This window comes from Dicentrarchus labrax, unplaced genomic scaffold (assembly GCF_905237075.1).
Source record: "Dicentrarchus labrax unplaced genomic scaffold, dlabrax2021, whole genome shotgun sequence".
NCBI classification, from domain to species: Eukaryota; Metazoa; Chordata; class Actinopteri; family Moronidae; genus Dicentrarchus; species Dicentrarchus labrax.
In genome coordinates, this window is record NW_026136705.1 from 359,740 (window position 1) to 380,331 (window position 20,592).

Consider the following 20,592-nt stretch of genomic DNA (forward strand, 5'->3'; position numbering starts at 1 on the left):
CAATGCAAGAACAAGAAGAAAGTGTAATTAAATGAATAATGACTGAAGTAAAAGAAGTTAAATCAGTCCAACTACAAACTATGGAAGAACAATGTACGTCAGGATTTATGCTCTGAGACTTTTCCCACTACACTTTGTTTCATTTTGTTTTTATAGCTACACCAACCTTTCATCTCCAATGTCCTTCTCTCTGCAGGTGGTGAAGATCCTGGAGAAACATGAGCCGGGTCGTAGCGGCACCGGCGCACTGAGCTTCCTCTCCGGTCATGGTAGCAGCTCCGGAGCGTTACGCCTCGGTCCCATCCCGGCTGACGAGGCCAGCGCCGTCCAGAACTACGTGGAACACATGCTCTTCCTGCTGATGGAGGAAGAGGCGGGGCAAGGTAAGAGAGCAAAGAAAGCAGCCTGTTTCATCACGCCACTGTGTGTTTGTGTTTGTTCTCATGTCTGCTACTCACTGTTACCAGGAGGAGCGATGGGTCCAATCCTGGAGTTTGTGGTTCTGGAGGGCGTGATGGAGAGGCTGTTTCTGTGGAGCCTCAGGAGACAGTTTACTGAGGACATGAAGCTGGAGCAGCTCAGGATGTACCAGATGCTTCTATCTCAGGCCAGACAGCCTCTACTGCACCACAAACCGGTTCTACGACCGCTCATGATGCTGCTGGCCTCCTGCGCCGGACCTGGAACTGGTGAGTTGGCGGTGAAATGGGAAATGTAAGCGTTCACCAGGGTTCTGACAGTGTCCATCACACCCTGATGATGGTTTGTAATCTTTACTAGACTCAGACAGCCTTCATTACCATGGATTTCCTAATCAGTTTAAAGACCACCTTTGCACAACGCAGCGGGAGTCCTGGAGCTGGTTGAGCTGTCTAATGATAGCTTATTGGTATTAAGGGGTTAATTTAGAAGTGGTTTCACATGCTGTAGGTGTAGCTGGTAAGATGTTTAAACAGTTACCTGGGTAGTTAATCCCCCTGTGTCCCCTCTCCAGACAGCGGCGGTGTGGTGGAGGCGGAGCTGGTCCTCCTGTTGAACCAGCTTTGTGTGGCTCTGGTCAAAGATCCCTCAGTGCTGGAGCTGTTCTTCCACACCAGCGAGGACCAGGGAGCTGCCAACTTCCTGCTCTTCTCCCTGCTCATACCGTACACACACAGGTAGGTAAACACACACACAGGTCCGATACCGATGCTACACACACAGAAAGGGTACCCCCACAGGTAAACGACCAACATGTACACATATGTTGTCCGCTTGATCACTCACAGGTGGGGTACACACACAAAAACACAGGTAAGGTACATGTGTAGGTATATAAACACAGCTGCATACACAAATATGACAATATTCCACATTTGATAAGGGTCATGTATTATATTTGGATATTCTTAAGTAGGACTTGTAGCATTTTCCGATTGGGACATGATGATGGATATTGTTTGGGTTTTAGAAGCATTCTTTGGTCATGTATAAAGCGTATTTGGACTATGCGTCTCATTTGGGGTTTTTAACGCAGTTTACAATCAGCTCTGTTTGCTGTGAACCAACCAAATAGCCAACAGTTTGGATACACTAAAGAAAAACCCACATTTCTGGTCAGAGGAAGAAACACACCTGCTTTTAAACATTATGAAAGACTTGCATATCAACTGGTTTTTGGACATCTTCAAATATTGCAACGCCAACCTTTTTTAAGAAGGTGGTTGAATGAATGAAAGAGGGAGGCCGTGTTTGCACAGTCAAACAGTCAGACTGGAAACAGCTCCATCTGTTCCACGTTTACTACAACAGCAACATGACTGCAGTTTGGAAAGGAGGGAAAGGGAAGGGAAATTCCTCTGTAGGACTTCCAGTACGTCATTGACAGAGAGGGACTATTAGTGGAATATTCATTTTCAGTTGTCATGTAAACAGTTTAGAAGTTGTCTTTTTCGGAAGAAGGGCAAAAACTGGAATATTTTGTGCTTGTAAACGTGAACAGAACCTTTATTATCGCTCTCTTTCTCCTTCAGACAGGGTTCGGTTGGCCAGCAGGCCAGAGACGCTCTGCTGCTCATCATGTCTCTGTCGGCCTCCGATCCTCGAGTCGCCCAGCACATCGCCGAGAACACGTACTTCTGTCCTGTGAGTGCACAAACACACACACATACATACACAGACACACCTATATATGCCACCAAACATCACATCAAGGACAGATAGTTTGAATCCATCATCACTAAACCTTCACGGTTCATTCCAAGACGACCGAGGAGACGGCGCCGCTGCTCACCGTCTGTTGGCGCATGTCTCATGGTCGTCTTCTGTCTGCCAGAGTGTCTACTAGTCTTGGAAATGTCAAGGATTTATTCAGGATCAGCGTCACTCAGTAGATGTGAATCACAGAGATAAGCCCATTTGCCCTATTTTGCATGCTTCAAACATAATGACATGAGGTTAATGCGGTGCTGTTGATGGGAAGGATGGAAAGAAACTAAAACATTCCCTAAAAAAGAGTGCTGGTTACATTTATTCCTAACAACTTCTTAAAAAATATGATTTTTGAGATCATTAGCCTGTTTTTTGCCGACTCATAAATACATGTGAGCTAAATCACACAGATTAGTTAAACCAGCCACACATCTGTGGATCAGTTAAAGGTAAACTCCATAAAGAGAGCTGCTAGTTTATCCCACAAAGACCCCCATTAGCTGAGCTAAACTAGGTTAATCTTACCTTCAAAATGCTTGAAAATAAATTAAAAAAGACCCTTTATGTGTTTTTATGAGAGCATGCAAGTAGGAAAACTGTTGAAAAGCCAATTCAATAGCTCATTACTACAGATATATATTTATGAATGAGACGGCTGTTTAAATGAGTGGAGTTTGTTGTTTGGTGCAGCTCTCCATTCATCTCCCCTCTGCATTGTAATCTCATTATCACAAGTTATGTAATAAACTAACAAGCTCATACTGCCCCCTCAGGGAGTATCAGTGTGTGTGTGTGTGTGTGTGTGTGTGTGTGTGTGTGTGTGTGTGTGTGTGTGTGTGTGAGTGTGTGTGTGTGTGTGTCATCATGTAAAAGAGTTGTTATGACTTATATATGACAATTTGACAGTATATAACTTGTATGTTGTCCTAGGTTTCTGCCTTTTTACAGGCAGTTTTTCCTTGCCCTTGTCGCCAAGTGCTTGCTCATGGTGGTACTGTTGGGTCTCTGTAATTAATGTTATAAAGAGTTCGGTCTCGACCTGCTCTATTTGAAAAGTGTCCTGAGATAACTTCTGTTATGAATTGGCGCTATACAAATAAAATTGAATTGAAAAATTGAATTGAATATATCTTGTGTTCACAGGGAACTATACCCTGAATGTAATTATACAACCCTGCGTTGTAAAGTTACATTTAAATTTAGTTGTATGCTTGTGTCTGTGTGCCAGCAAGAGAGAGAGAGAGAGAGAGAGAGAGAGAGAGAGAGAGAGAGAGAGAGAGAGCAGATATACAGTGTCAACAAGGTGAGGAGGAGGAGGAGGAGGAGGAGGAGGAGGAGGAGGGGAAAGTTAGGGAAAGCAGTAAAGGAAACTAACAAGGGAAGTGCAATTAAAAGATATCACAAAAAGCCTTAATGTGAAGAAAAGTTCTCAACACTTCAATAAATAAAGAAAAATGATTAAAAAATAAATCAAATGTTAGGCTGTACTTTGTTACACCAGTAAACACAAAGTACAGCTGAGGCTGATGGGAATGTTATTATGATATATGATATAATGAAAGGAGCTAGATGAAAAGATTTAAATGTAAAAACTTCAATATCTCACCAACAGTAGGATGAGTTGATGAGATTTACACGATCCAAAGATTTAAGCAAGATTAAAAAAGAAAATGTTTTCTAATGTTCCTGAAAGACAAGAATGTTTTGTTTACGTGTGTCCTTCAGGTATCGCTTGGCGGCCATGTTGGCTCCGTCACTGCTAGTTTCTGCTCTTACTGTTTGAGTGAGAGAACGAGAGGGAGGGAGTGTGTATGTATGTGAAAGGGCGAGCAAAGACACTGAACCATGTGCCACCTGTGTGTGTGTGTGTGTGTGTGTGTGTGTGTGTGTGTCAGATTTAAGCCCACGTAACCACACTCTGACCTCAATCTTTATGTAGAGAGCAGATTAGTAAAGCAGCATGAGATTGGCTCGTACACAGAGAGAGGGATTAGTAAGTCTGCACGTGATTGGACAGTTTCCTGATTGTTAACGAGACTCAAGACTGCTGCTGTTATTGTTATTGTTGTTGTTGTTATTGTTGTTGTTGTTGTTGATGATGTTGCTTCCTCCATCTACCTACTAGCACCTCCAAATGTCTCTAATTAACATGTTATATTTAGTTTGTTTAAAGGGAAGTGTTGGCCGGAGCAGTGATATAATGAGATATAATGTGTTAGTTGGGATGTTTTTACCTTTGGTCAGTGCCCGGCTAATCATCTGACAGCTATATCTTCATATTGACCATACAGATATGAGAGAGATCTTGTCATCGAACTTGAATAATTGAATAAAGATATTTAGTTTCTTATTTTATTTTCTCCTCAGTTTCTATCTGCCCTCAATCTCTGCTATTTATAAAAAGAACACACTAATCTGCACCGGAATTTAATTTCCACAAAAGCCTGTGTGTTGGTGTGTGTGTGTATGTGTGTGTGTGTGTAGTGCTTCACCTGTATCCATGTGCCGTGTGTCTGAAACCACTAACCTGCACTTGTATGTGTGTGTGTGTGTGTGTGTGTTCACAGGTGCTGGCCACAGGTCTGTCTGGTCTGTACTCGTCTCTTCCAGCCAGGCTGCAGGTTTACAGTGAAGACTGGCACTGTCTGGACCAGGCTGACTGGCAGCAGGTAACCATGCCAACCACACAGCCAGTGAGTGAGTGAGTGAGTGAGTGAGTGAGTGAGTGAGTGAATGAATGAACGGATCCATGACAGCACTGAGTTGTTGTTGATGACTGAGTGAGGCTGAGAAATGAGGGAACAAAGGAGGTTTTGTGAGTGAATAAAGGGATTAATAGAGGACGTTATACGAGTGATGATTAAATGAAGCATGAAGCAATTTAAGCAAGTATGATATATTTGTGATATAAATATATATTTATACTATAACTATATACATTATAGCATAATTTTACATAGTATACTATAATATTCATCATATCCACCCTATTTCCTTGTGTCTTAACATGCTAACATAATAAGCACAACATACATCTGAGGCTGATGGGAACATCATTTAGTTTTGCTGCTATTTGGTCATAAACCAAAAATAAAATGTGACTTGATGATGGCACTACATGAAATATGGGATTATCAAAGTTATTCCAGTTCAACTTGAGGGGAAAATGAATGTATGACCCAGATTTCACAATCCATCCAGTTTATCTTCAGAGATTTTACTCAAAACCACAAATGTGGTTTATGGTGAATAAATCTTTGAATGAATGTGTAGCAAAAATAAAATAATAAATGAACAGATTCCATGAAAGACTGATTGATTGTCTTGATACAAGAAATGAACGATGGATGATGTCTTTCTTACCCAGTGTTTGGGTCAACAGGTTCCTGCTCTCGTCCACTTCCTGCACTCACTGGACTTCTGTAGCGCTGTTACCAAGGTAATGTACACACACACACACACACACACACACACATACACACACACACTTACGTGACCTAAAGCCAACTCTCTGTCTATCTGTTTCTGTCTCTCTCAGGTTGCTCACCCCTCCATCCGGTCTCAGTTGCTGGGTTACATCTACAACGGCTTCCTGGTCCCCGTACTGGCTCCAGCTCTGCACAAGGTAACAAACCTCCTCACTATTGGCTACTCTCTAGGGATGCACCGTTTTCTGTCGGCTGATATTCGCCTCGTTGACCGATCGGCCTATTGATAAATGAGATGACATTCAGCAGTGGCAATGGCTGATTAGGACGACATAAAAGAATATTTTTGTCAGGCTATTTCAGTACTAAAAAATGTCTTCTCATTCAGGAGGTTGATGTATAACTAAAAAGACTTTGAAGCAGTAATTAAAAACATAGATATATTATTTTTCAAGTGAAAGAAGGTTATATTAAAGGTTGTTTCCTACATTTGTATGATTGAATTTGTGCTCATTCAAAGATAGTTAAATGGACGGCTGAATGACGTAACAGTTCAATTAATTTTTTTGTTGGGCTGGCTCAAAAGGTGGAATCAACAACAACAACAACAACAATAACAATAACAAAAGAACAAACAGTGTTATTTGTATCGGCTATTGGCCAAATTGTTATTTCAAACATCAGTGCGACCCTGTACTGTCACATACATGTGATCACCACTAGAGGGCTCAAGTGTTAACTTAAACTCTCAATGTGTATGTAGATTAAATATCTTTTTGTCATTCATGCTTACACACATGTGTGTGTGTGTGTGTGTGTAGCTGACGGTGGAGGAGGTGATGACCACCACGGCATACCTGGACCTGTTCCTGCGCTCCATTCCCGAGCCCGCCCTCCTCCAGACCTTCCTGTCCTTCATCCTGCTGCACACACATGACAACGTGCACATCCTGGACACACTGGTCAGCAGGGTCAACACACCTTTCCAGGTAACACACTAAGCTACAATCCCCTGTTTGATGATGTATGACTCTTAAACCATGCAAATGAGCATGACCTTGACTTTTTACCCGTTTGTGTGTCCATCAGTTGGGTACGGTGTCGCTGGCTCTGTTCAGGACCCTGATTGGTCTCTTCTGTGAAGACGTAATGCTGCAGCTGGTGTTCAGGTCAGTCACACAGGTTTTGACCCGTACTGAAAAATACTACATTATACGAATTTAGGTGTTTTCATTCAGTTAGAATGGTTTCCAGACATTAGTCCATTTGGGACTGTCTCATCCACGGTTATGCTTGGGAAAAACTTCTTTGAATGATGTATTGTAGTGCACCAGAATTAGCAGTGATGTATGCTGGGGCTGAGCAGGATGTGTCTTTGTGTCCTCAGGTATCTAATTCCCTGCAGACACCTGAGCAGGAAGCAGTTCTGCTCCCTAAAGCAGAGGGACTGTTACTCCTCCAGTGCCGCCTCCTTCCTGCTTCTCATGCCTTCCTGGTGTCCTGGGAACCTCCACAATACTAACACACATTCAGAGCACATCCACTGGCCCAAAGGAGCAGGTCAGTACAACTATCATCTACGACACAAGTACTGTAAATACTCTCTAACATGTGTTTAGAACTTAAATTGTCTGTCTGTGTCAGATCTGTCAGTGTCAGACAGTGTTGGTTACTGTCGTGGTTCAGACTTTCTGATGGATGTAAATTATCTCCACTACCTCTGGGACGCCCGCCAGGCCATCTCCACTTCCCACAGGTCAGTCTCAACATCATGTTTATGTAAGATAAAATCAGAGGATGTAAGAACATGGATGGATAGGTGGGTCATAGCACATTCCTCACCTAGAGACACAGTGAATACTCAAGAAATACTGTTGCAAAGGTGTCCACGGTGATGGGGAAACAACTGTGAAGCAGTTGTGCTCAAGAGGGTTAATTATTACAAAGCTTTTAGGGACATCTGCTGGGCAATGGCTAGTATTACACTGGAAGCTGGGAAGTTTTTTTGGGAGCTTTCGGTAATGTTTTGAAGGCATTTGTTAATAAAGTACACAATTTGAATTCTTTACCTGATGATGACGTTAGTTAAAAAGTTGAGATCTCCAGAGTTTTAACAACTTATTTTGAGGGGAATCTGAATGTCTGTACTAACTTTTATGGAAATCTGTCCAATTTGGTGTCACATGTCTCATCTGTACCTCTTTTTCAGAAAATCCAGATACTTACTGTTCATGACATCAATATCTCTCAAATATGTGTTTTTATTTATAAGGTATATTCAGATCATGAAAACTTTCCAGAGCACTTTAAGACTTATTTTAAATTTAATTCTCAGGCCCACTCTTATCCAACAATCTTTAGATCTTCATCCCCCAAGATTTTTTACGTGTAGAGGTCAATTTACTATTAAATTTAGGGGTACCAAATTATGGAATACTTTTTCCCATCTGGCAAAAAACTCCATCTCTATAAAATGTTTCAAAAGATGTCTAAAAGCCCATTTAACTGCTGTTTCACACACAAATACACTTTTATATCATGTTTATATTTTTGTTTTCATATTGTCATTTTGTTGTCATTATAACTTGTTGTTGATGTTATATATTCCTTTTCTCTATTATCAGTTTGTTATTACTTAATGTAGTTATAATATTCTCTGTATGTCAATTTTCTGTTCCTTATAACTATGACATTTTAGGTGGAGGCTTTAAATAAGCCCATCTGGGTTTTTTTGCCTCTCCCTGTACTTTACACTATTTGCTATCTTTTTTGTTTTTAATGTAATTCTAATCTGTGCAAAAAAAAAAAAAAATTGTCAAATATTGGCATTGTCCAAATGTCATGGGAATTCATCCACTAGTTTTCGAGATATTTCCGTCTGGACCAAAGCGGTGGACTAACTGACTGGCATTGCCATCCCTAGAACCATACTGTCACTGAACCATGAGATATACACTAAAAGTTGATAATGATGCTCAGATGACCCTCAGATCCTGTTTTTGGGAATAACCCAGTAAGAGAATATTCTATTTGATCACATTTCAGCTGTGATGAGTTTTGCTTTCTTGCAGGGCATGTCAGCTCTGGTCGGCTCCGTATGACGGGATCAACCCTTTGCCTCAAGAATACCGATCTGACACACCAGGGGACGACATAGAAGATGAGGAAGAGATCGTACCGCGAGCCAAGAGTGACTCCATTAGCTCTTTGGTCGTCACTCCTCCCCCTTTGACCCTCTCCCCGACCCTGTCCTCTTCAGATACCATCTCCACGGGCAACCAGGCAGGAAGAGCCAGTTCTGCCCTGGAGCTGGAGTGGGATGACATTTTTGCAGATGACGATCTATCTTTATCAGGGGTACTAAGCACAACATTCGCAAATGGCAGCATGACCATGGATGTGGACCGATGCACTTCTACACCTGCACCCCCTCTACCTCCTCGACACATCCAGGAGATGCGACGCACCGCGACCAAGCTGGTGCATGGCTCGTATGTAGAGGAATCTGAGTTTCAGGACGATGTTCTGGTCTACAATCTTGTCGCCCAGACTGATACAAAGGCGGCCATTTTGGAGCGAATCATGGCAGCAAATAGACGGGCCCGCGGAAGCATCTCAAATGGCCAGCGAGTGTCAACAACAACAACGACAACAACAATAGCAACAATGTTAACGACCACAGGTAGGACGGTAATGGAAACAGTGAACAGTATAATGTCGACAAGGAGGTGGAGCGAGGATGCAGGCAAAGAGGAAAGAAGATGGAGTGACGATTATGGGCAGAAGGTGAGGAGGAGGAGTGAGGACTGTGGAAAGGAGCTGTGGAGAAGGAAAGAGGAAGGAGAAGATGAGATAAGGAGGATGTGCGCACAAGGAGAGCCAAAAGGACGTCAGTTTTTCACCAATGGTTTTAATGCAAAGCATCATATCATCGACGAATGTGATGACACTGATGAAGCCAACAAGCCATTTAAGCAAAACTGCAACCATGGTGACCTCATAACTACTGTCAAACACAAGCACACACCTCACCAGCAGCACATACACCACAACACACAACATCCCATGCCACAGTCAATGAAAAACACTTTACCCAACGGCCATTCTGAATCTGAGCCACGTGACCCTTTGGTCTCTGCAACTGCTGCCAAGTCTCCAAATCTGCCTGGTAATAATGTCACCAATAAGGATGACTTCCTGTCCCGATACCACAAGCTCATGCTCTCTTTAGGTGTGGAGCCAGACTGTGACGACATCACAGATGACATCAGCACGTTCAGGAAGCGGGTCCGAGAGCTGAGGCAGAAACTAGAAGAGGAGGAGGAAGGACTTGACGAAGAATTAGTTTATAGTTCCTTGTGGGATGACAGAGAGGAGGAAGGAGAGGAGGAGGTGATGGAGGAGGAAGAGGAGGAAGGGGAAGGAGAGGAGAGGAGGAGTGGCAGTAAGAAAGGCAGCAGGAGACATGGAGTTCCATTTACAGGTTTGTGGTTTCAGGCACAAGTGAATTAGATGCTGTGTGAACAAAGAAGCTTCCTGCAGCAGAAAACATCCATTACAAAAATGTAAAATGGCATAGTGATAGAAGAACATTAAAAAAATGACCTTTCAGTTAAGACAGTATTGTCTAAAAATATGACGACCTGGTTGGAAACATAAGATAATACTTTACTGATCCCACACAGGGAAAATGTGGGTGAAACAGCAGCACAAGGACAGAAATAACAAAGACGAGTGTATTCATAAGATTATGTAGTTGATAACAGTTGGTTATCCTCAGTCCTGCCCCTTTTTGCTCTGTGCTCTAATAAAAGTTCAGCAAGTTTTAGTCAGCGCCTCAACTTTCTCCTATCCTGTACTAAGATATGCTATTTGCCATGCTTGTCTATGCTGAAAAGACACGGTTAAAGGCACGGGGCATAGGAAGGTCATATGGTCAACTGCTGACCTGTTGGCAGTTTAAAGTTGTTTAAAGTTTTCCTGGACTACTGACAGGTTGTAACCCAGACTTGAAAAAGGATACATAAAGTAATGAAGAAGAATACTGGATACTAAATCAGACATAAAACTGCCTAATATTCTATAAATTATCTTTATTTTGCAGTTGTTCAGTCACATCTAGAGGCAGTCATTGATATTCTGGATGAAAAATAAAACAAAAGAACAACATAAACTGAAGTCAGTTAACTTACATTTCTAATTAATATTTCCAGAAGTGACATGCTAGAATCTTCTCAGATTGTGAAAGATTTTTATTATTGTTTACTGGACAAATACATCTCCATTGTTTTGCACCATATTCTCGCTCTGTCACACACACTAACCTGTATTTTCCCATGATGCCTCAGGTCCGTTCATCAGCGTCCTGTTGTCCAGGCTGGAGAACCTTCTGGAAAACTCCATTGCTGTGAACCTGCTGGTGACGGGCATCCTGGCCCAGCTGGCGTCATACCCTCAACCTCTGCTGAGGTCCTTCCTGCTCAGCACAGACACACACAACCTGCCCAACGTACGCACACTGTACCAGGTAACATCCACACACTCACACAACCACGCCATGTACGTCTGATTTTATTTCACATTCTATTTTTGAGCTATCCAAATGATAACACTGTGTTTGCGATGCGTAGGTGTTGGTGTCGGTGAATGCTCAGATCGAGCGCTACGTGGCGGCTAGACCAGAATATCCTGCCCTGGTCACTCAGGCCTGGAGGTTCTTGTTGGCGAAAGACCAAGACAGCAAGTTTAGAGGTTAATAAACACACACATCAACACACACAAACAGATTATGTAACCCACCCCCATCTGAAGGTTTTAGTGCCTGAAGTTGCTGCAGTAATAGTACTACAATAAAGTGTTAATAGTAGCAGTAAAAGTTTCAGCAGCATTAATATGTTTATTATTGTAAATGTGTTTATTCACTTTCTTGCCAAGAGTTAGAAGAGAAGATCACTACAACTCATCCTGTATTCATTTGTTGAATATTAACTACAGGCAGGAAATGGAAATGCAAGTTTCAGACACTGATGATCTAACAAGCACATTGTTTGAAGTGCAATCTGACTTCCAATCAGCCTTCCAATCACAGTATAACATTTCCTAATTTTTATCAGAGTGCCTCCAGCCTCAGGGCGGCGACATCATCCTGGACCCGTCGCTTCCTAACGGCTCCGTGAGGAACGCTCTGGCTTTGCCTCCTCTTAGCGTCCTGCCGCCCTGCCCTCCTATTCCCCCCCAAGCCAAGAGCCGAGTGTTCGCCATCGTCCTGTACGCAGAGTTCCTGAAAGAGCTGGCTGCCATTGCCCAGGAGCACAGCATCGCACTGGACTGTTCTTCAGAGGAGTAATGGGAGTGTTTTGGCCACCAGCAGAAGAGTGAGGGCTTCTAAAAACCCTAAAGCACAAAACATGCACATACATTACACATTGAGCTGTAATGCAAGTGAGTAATTATTGTGGATATTGTAATAAAATGTTGTTTTTATGCGTAGGTTTGTATGTACACTATATTTATATTCCTGGCAGCACTTGAATATTTGGATGTTTTCCCAGTGTGAATATGGATATTATGGATTTACTATGGATTATTTATAAGTAGACGGAAATTATTTGAAGGAGATTATTTTGATGTTTTCTATATATTTGTGGGATTGGTGCAAATTAGTTTTATATGATATTTTCTGAAATCTTTGCACAAGTAGGTAATGTCGAAAAAAAATTAAAACCATTTGAAGTTTTCTTTTATTTTATTTCTGTGGCTGCCATTTTAAATCAACCTCCTCCTCCTCAGGAGGGGGAGGTTAGTGCATAAACTAGTACAAAAATACACATAAACAGAGACTATGCATCAGAGAGTCTTAACAGTTATTACTTTTATCAACACAAACACCAACCACAGTAGTTGGAGCAGCAGAGTAGTAGTAGCAGATTGCAACTCCCTTGCTTCACCCTCCCTTTCCATGCGCCAACAAGAAAATACAGTGGCCAAGAAATGTGCAAAAAATGTGAATGCCTGTATTTAGAGCCAATGTTTGATTTGTACTTTCTGGGCTGCTGTAGAAACATTGTGGTTCAACAACTTCCCTTTCTTAAATACATACATAACCATTCTGCTTCTCCAAACTCTCTCCTCTCTGGAAATTGGAGAGTTTGGTTCAACAACACATAAGATTTCTACAAACACATTTACATAAAGTAAATAATTAAAGAAATAATACACTACAGGCAAGAGTTATTGTAATTTCTGCATTTTAAACAAACCAAACCAAACTGAATGTGTGTTTTTCAGAGAAGTTCAGTATCATTTATGTCCCTCCAGTTGTTATTGTGCATCTATAGAAATCAGAGGCTTCGCCTGTACTTCAGTTAACCTTGGAGGGTTTTTTAAAGCACATGGTTTCATGTATTGTGTCCACTATCTGTGTTTACCTGTTTGAATCAATTTTTCTTACTGCTGTACTGGTCATACATTTTTATGCTGAAAATGAAAAATGAGTGACAAACTTTGAATCTTAATCAAAAGGGGACGATCCTCTGTGATTAGTTGTGTCTTTCTGTTTTATAATGTTTTCCTGATGTGTCTTTATATGCACACAGAGTAATGACAAAGCCTTATTTTAACCTACACAGAGATTTTAGTGCAAGAAACCAAGATGCAAAAATGATGTATGTTAGTCTTATGCAAATATGAGATCCCAATTAATGTAATTTGCACTTCTATGAGTGTGCATTTAATTGTTTTTATTGTAAAATGTGTGATTTTTATTGACAAATTTCTTTCATTTTTGCCCTTTTTCACCTGACAAGAGTTAATTCCTGATGATGCTCACCAGGTCAAGTGGTAAAGAGGGTAGATTTGAGTTCTAAACTCTGAACCATGCTGTTACTCGGACGTCCAAGTAACAGTAAAGCTTTTTCCCAGTTGATGTCAATGCAGCATGCACACTACCAGCCTCTCTTCATAATACAAACTGCGTTTTTATGGAGATATTATGGGATGGACCAACCTGACTGAACACTACAGCTCTCAGTTCAGCTCCCTGTGCTCACTCAGAGGCTGAATGTTAACACTGCCACCTGCTGGCGAATCACCGCTGGGACACCTTTCCTCTCCTTTTGGAATAAATTATTGCCAAAATGAAAATAATTAAACTGATTTTGACAATCTTATTTTGATTGCAGATTTTTAATTCTTTCTTTTTGCAGTATTAGTTTGTTGATTATAAGATGCAGTCATTCAAAGGGTTCTAAGCGTATTTGGAGGTCACATCTGCAAACTGCAGATTTCTTTGCTTGCAATTAGATGATCGTATAAATGACTGTAATGGAAGAGTCGTACTGAATGTTTCTCTTGCACAACACCGAAAAATGTGAATGTGTATTTACACGTTAATATGAAGTATGATTAGGTGAACAGTACACACATTGGAACATGTCACATAGGAGCCCCATTCACCAGGATAGAAGTGTTTTTAAAGAAGTAGTTTAGGGGGAAATGCTTGTTTGCTCTCCTACATCTGTACAGTGAAAGAAGACAAGGGGAAACAGCTTGCTAGGCCCTGTCTAAACAAGAAAATTATGTCAGCACATGTAAAGATCACTAATGTGTAGGGTGCAAGATTACTCAGTGGGATAGTATATGTATTGCAATGCCAATGCAATTCTGTCTGAGACAGAAAGTCTACTGATGTGTCCAAAGCACACTGTGGTTAGCTGGTTCCTGTTTCTGACACAGATAAACATTTGAAGTGAAAGACAGCAGACACACATTGGCCGCTTTTAGCCGGAGAAACTTCGGTGATCTGAGTTTTTCACTTGAGGAGAAGACTGACGACAGAAAGAGATGATGAAGGTTTACCTGCTGATATGGGCTGTCGGTGAGTCTGTATAAAATCGATCAACTGTGGTTTACTGCGTTCCGTCACCCTGATTGTACCTTGGTGTCGGTACGTTCAGTGATTTTCTTACATACTGTATGTCCTATACATTCATTTCCTGTTCCCTGGCCAACCTGCATGTATTTAAATCTATAGTGTTTTTACAGGCCTTAAGATATTGGAAAAGCAAAGAAAGTACAATAATTGCTGAATTTTAGGTAAATACAAGATCTTAATTTTTATTTTGTAAAACATGTTGAAATGGAAAACACACCACTTTTGACAGAGCTACCAAATCTGACTTAATTCAGCAACAACCAAGTGCTCAAGTATAGTTTTTTAATATGATATTTTTAATTCTGTTTTATGTATCTTTAGTGTTCCGTTTACTCTCTTTTTTACCTTACTGTCCTAACCTCTACGGAACAGCACAATCTTAATCCATTAATCTGTCACCGTTAATGTAAGGGCAAAAGAACAATCACAAGACAAAAATGTGAAGAACTGAAAGTCATATCTCCTCTTTTCTTCCACTTTAATCAGCTGACAACCTCAGTTTCATACCTTCATGAGCATATAGCTCTCACATGGTACCCACTTCCTCAACCCTTTGCTGATGCCTTCTGGAGAACATGCATGATCAAGGTTTTATCATGGTTACTATAAAACATGCTCCAACAGTTGTTGTTCCTAACCTGGGGGTCAGAACCCACACAAAGGGACCTGGAAAGATGATTAAAATATAAAAAATCAATTCTGCTCCATAAAATGGATCTAAAGCGTTACCAAACTATGTTTAGTTTTCAGGATTCTCACTCACTATTGTCTTTGTCCTGAACATTTTTATTTCCTTACAAATGAACTTCCACTGAACTGCTCACAACTTGTAGACATTCACCCTCTGACAGTAAGTCATAAGCGGATCTTGCTTTGTGTCACAAGCAAAAAAGGTTACACGTCACTGTAGTGCAATTTGTTACTGCAACTTTACCAAACATGAATTGCTCTTTCTGTTCTTATTTACCTGTAGGTGCTGCAGTCATTTTATCAAGGGGAGAGGATGATCATGAGGGAATGGAGTTTGATTATTATTCATACGAAGGCAACAACTCCTTATCAGAAGAAGATTATCAAGACTGGCCAGGTGACTTGACCTCTCTTTCGTCCTTAGATAAATTCCTCTGGACCATGTTCTCTCACTTGTTTTCTTTATGTTAGCACAGTGTCATCCTGAGGCTGCTCTAGGCCTACATGTTACAAGTCTGCAAATAGATCTATGAAAATCCATTTGATTATTTTGCTCGCCATGACTTTGATTTAATTTGTCAGTACCAGCCAAATCAGACAAGTCAAAGAGTATATTTAGTATGAGTGTATTTTAAATTTCTTTCTGTGTGTGTTTGAAGTTTCCTTGTTTAATGTGACAGAGAATAAACCTACACATCTGCAGTGTGCCACCTGTGTACCTCTCACTTGTGGTATGATACTATGGTTGACACAGTGGTCAAATTTATAACTAGTCTGGTACCTGTTACATTGAAAATAAGATTGGTCTCAAGTTCAGGTGGATGGTGGTGTAACCTATTTTATTTCATCTACTACCAAATGTGCAGCCTGCACATTAAAAGTGTAGTAGTAAATGAAATAGAATAGAAATTATGTGATTTCAGTACAGGTTATTGCAGCCCAACAGAAACATTTATTTTGTAGGGAAAGAAACAGAAAAAGTCGTGTGTGGGCACATGTGTAGCCTTTGCTTTATTATTTTACACTCCTACATCAGTAGACGCCCAACCTAACTCACTCTTGGTGTTGTGCGTTAATCGGGTGGTGGTGGCCTGGGATCGTATCAAATTCCCGGCCTGAATTATTGTCCCAGTCCGCCCCTGCCTACGTGTTATAAGTCTGCAAATACGATCACATATTTTACGAATATGCATGGATAAACTGTTATGATAAAATGTTCGGTAAATAATGTTTTACACTCATGTTGTTGCACTTTAATGGATTATCTGTTTTCTCTCTCTGCCTACAGCTCCCAGCAACCACTCTCACTTCTCCTCTGCAGGTAACCTCAGCCCACTCCATCTGGTCTATGCTCTCTTGGTTATGTTCATCTTAGCATATTAAAAACCACTGTTTTTCCTGATGTGATTTCACTGAAGTTTCATTTTGTTTTTTATTTTTTATTAATACATTTTTGGCATTTTGGCTTCAGAGAGGAATTACATTTTGTGGAGCACTTGTACTTTAAATACACCTGTCACTTGTACACAAAATGTTACAATCTCTTAATTAAAGGGCTTGTTTTATATTCTCTAGCTATGACAGGACAATATTGGTTGTGGGAACTATTTTGGTGCGTCTGTTTGCAGATAATGCCATCTGTTATCTATGATTAGCATCTGATATACTCTGTAAAGTGAAGTAACTAAAACACCCTTTTTAGAGGACTTAAAAGTTCTCTGTATTTCTTGTAATTTATAAACATAATGTTGGATCAATAAAGTTTGATATAACTGCCAATACAGTTTGGTTTATTATAGATTTTAAAATGGCCACTTTGGGTAATGGACCTTATTTGAGTGTTTCCTGTTTTGGAATTGCTTTTCCTCATCCTTATTTCAGAGGGTATTATTATGGTTTTCACTTAAATACATATCAATACAATGTGTAGGGTAGAACCAGAGAGCCAATGTCACAAACAATCACAACACACTATTGAGTCTGTTTAACACCTGATAAAAACATGAGTCTTGGGTGATCTGATCCCAAGTGGACAGCTTTAAGTACGTCAGTTTACACCTGGTATTAGAATGCGTCTCAAGTGACCACTGGTGATTGGATCTCACTTCCCCACTCTGTAGGGCTGTGACAGAGCCAGTGAACCAAACCCAAACCCAAGATGCATTCTATCAGTTGTAAACAGGCTCATTAGCTGGTTCCTCTTTTAGTAGCTGACAGTAGAGTAGAGAACTACAGATGCAAGGAGACAGACAACAGAAACAGACAACAAAATGCAGGTAAGCATCTAACCAGAAGTGCAAAAAACAGTAAAGTGCAGAGTAATGTACATAGTACAGGGATATATTAAAAAAATAACATTATATATATATATGAATATACTAGAAGAAGATATAAGAAGATATATACTCTATTAATCCCCTATTAGGAAAATTCTTTTTTATTCTTACACACACACAGGCTGAAATACACACTTCATACACTTGTGGACATGCAACAGGGAGAGAGATGGTGGAGTGATGGGCTCGCCACGTTAGCTGCGCCCATGAGCAGTTTCTTGGGGTTAGGTTGCCTTGCTCAAGGGCACCTCGGCAGTGCACAGGAGGTGAAACTGGCACCTCTCCAGCTACCAGTCCACACTCCATATTGTGGTCTGTGGTATGACTAGCAGAATATATACAGTATGGACAGCATTAACAGAACAAGAAGTGAATACACTAAGATATATACAGCTATTAAGTAAATATATTTACAGTATGAACAGATTAGCAGTAAATTATATAGTGCAGATGTAAGTACAAGTGTATGATCACACAGCTCGTAACTACTCATGTAGTGTCAGGTCATATAGATAGATTCTTTGATGTCCTTTCCAGGAAATTTGTTGCTACAGTCTATACATAATCTCATACATACACACACAACATTAACACAAGATAAAGATCTAACACAGCACATTAGTACATACATTCTGGTATTTTGTCGAGTAATGCTTTGGCAGAATAGGCCAAAACTTAGCAAGCATGTTTACAGGCCAGTGAAGTGTATCTGTGCCCGGATGGGAGCAATGTGAAAAGTTGATTGACGGGGTGCCTGGGGTTGTGTGCTATGTTGTGTGATCTGTGTGGGATGGCTTTACTGTTGAGGTCTGAATGGTTGGGGCTAGGGAGACCAATCATTTTGGAGTTTGTTCCTATTGGAGGCAGTTAATATATTAAAGACACAGGTGGATCAGTAAAGGAGAATGGGTTATATATAATTCTATAAAGCAGCTGTGTGAAGTGGGATATGGAGTCTAGATAGATTGTCATTTAGGAGTACAAGACAGTGTCATCAGAGTATTTGATGTACGTGGTGATGGGTGTGGGGCTGGTACAGTCATTGCTGTAGAGGGTAAACAGGAAGGGACTCAGGACACAACCTTGTGGGGCTCCGGTGTGGGTGGTGATGGTAGAGGATGTTATAGTGCCCTCTGTGACGGTTTGTGGTCTGTCACTGAGAAAGCTGTGTACCCAGTGGATGAGGAGTAGGTGGACGTTTCCTGATCATCTAGTGCAGTGAAAGCAGAACTGAAGTTGATGAAAAGCAGTCTGGCAAAGATACGGAGTGATTCTAGGTGTTGTAGGAGGGAGTGAAGGAGGCATGCCACAGCATCCTCTGTCCCCCTTTTGACCTTATAAGTGAACTGATGGGAGTCCAATTGTGCTTTGTGCTCTACGTGCATAAAAGTGACAATGTATCAGACTGATATTCAAACATGGCTCTCACATGATACCCACTTCCTCCTGTTGTGAGCAATCCTTTACTGACCTCTTCTGGAAATTCAAATCTTATCATGGTTCCTGTGAAATATGCTTCTGTAGTTGTTGTTCCTAACCTGTGGGTCAGAACCCACACAAAGGGACGTGAAATTATTATTAATATATTGCAAAACTCCTTTCAAATGAACTTCCACTGAACTGCTCACAATATATAGACATCACCCTTTGACAATGAGTCAAAAGCTGACATTGCTTTGTATTAAAGGGTCACAAGCAAAAAAGGTTACAAACCACTGTAGTCGAATTGTTATTGCAACTTTAACAAATATGAATTGTTCTTGACATGAATTTTTCAGAAACAGAGGCTAAAGAAATCTATAACTCAGAAGTTGAAGAAGAATTTTCCCAGACCTACCAGGTGACATGACCTCTCTTTCCTCCTAAGATAATCTCCTCTGGTCCATTTTTTATTACTTGTTTTCTTTATGTTAGCACAGTTTCAGCCTCAGGCTGCTGTGGACCTATGTCTTACAAGTCTGACATGAAGATGTTCCTATTCCGGCTTTGGCCAGTCCATAGTTCAGGTTTCATTTGATAGCTAGAGAGGTGGACCGCAAAATGCAATGTTTTACACAGCTGAAAACCACAAATCATACGGAAGAAGTTTGCTTGCTTTTGGAGTTTGTCTGCTTGTCTGCTCTAATGTAAGCAGCATGTTGGAAGCTCTTGGGGAGGGGGGAGTTAAAAATTTTCAGCCAAACAGCCAAATGAGAGATAGTGTTGTGTGTATTTAAATATGGCAGTTAGTCCTCAACCTTAATACCTTTTCTGTGTTGCATATATGTTTTTTTATAGTAAGCATCCAAACATGGCTATGATCAGTCTGATCTTCTTGTAATTGCGATTACAGTCACAATTTTTTTTTGACACTGGACGTAAAAAACACCCACCGGTAATCACACAGATCTAATGGCAGGTTAAATTCAAGTATGGAAATCAGTAACTGGAACAAAAAATTGCATTGGAGCATCTCCACTGATGCCAAGTGTCAGGGGAACTTTAATCTGTTGTCTTTCTCTACCTACAGCCTGAAATCAGAGATGAACATGACCCCTCTCACTTCTCCTCTGCAGCTGAACTCAGCCCACCCCATCTGCTCTATATTCTCTTGGTTTTGTTCATGTTAGCTTAATAAAAAAAAGCATTCTATTGCTTGATGTGATTTCCTTTTTATTTTAATTTTTTGTTAATTCATTTCTTGCATTTTGGCTTCATAGAGGGATGACATTTTTTTGAGCACTTGTACTGTAAATACACTTGTAAAATGTCACAATCTGTCAATTAAAGGACTTTATATTCTCTAGCTATAACAGGATGGGATTGTCTGCTGGAATTATTGTGGTGCATCTGTTTGCAGATGATGCCACTTGTTATCTATGATAACAATCTAATATACTCAACTTAAAACCTTTTTTAAGAACTGCAAAATTGCTTTGTTTCTAGGATTGTATGATGATGTAATAAATCAATAAAGTTTGACATAATCTCTGATGTATTTTTTGTTTATTATAATTTTGCAGACTAATAATTTTGA

At 40.5% G+C, this 20,592-nt stretch overlaps 1 protein-coding gene across 2 annotated transcripts in view; it reads left to right on the forward strand.

Moving 5' to 3' along the window:
- Positions 1-13,786, forward strand: part of LOC127364505 (FHF complex subunit HOOK interacting protein 1A-like) — a 19,230-nt gene extending 5,444 nt beyond the window's left edge. The window contains exons 4-18 of one of the 2 annotated variants that reach the window (XM_051402106.1): positions 197-383; positions 468-689; positions 995-1,157; positions 2,013-2,124; positions 4,758-4,859; positions 5,558-5,629; positions 5,729-5,815; positions 6,440-6,607; positions 6,708-6,787; positions 7,006-7,178; positions 7,263-7,374; positions 8,690-10,101; positions 10,967-11,145; positions 11,249-11,369; positions 11,732-13,786. In XM_051402106.1, coding sequence (XP_051258066.1) covers positions 197-383; positions 468-689; positions 995-1,157; positions 2,013-2,124; positions 4,758-4,859; positions 5,558-5,629; positions 5,729-5,815; positions 6,440-6,607; positions 6,708-6,787; positions 7,006-7,178; positions 7,263-7,374; positions 8,690-10,101; positions 10,967-11,145; positions 11,249-11,369; positions 11,732-11,964 — 3,423 coding nt within the window. In that variant the 3' untranslated portion in view covers positions 11,965-13,786. The remainder of the gene's footprint in view (positions 1-196; positions 384-467; positions 690-994; positions 1,158-2,012; positions 2,125-4,757; positions 4,860-5,557; positions 5,630-5,728; positions 5,816-6,439; positions 6,608-6,707; positions 6,788-7,005; positions 7,179-7,262; positions 7,375-8,689; positions 10,102-10,966; positions 11,146-11,248; positions 11,370-11,731) is intronic. The other variant, XM_051402107.1, reaches the window with a different exon arrangement.
- Positions 13,787-20,592: the final 6,806 nt, after the last annotated feature.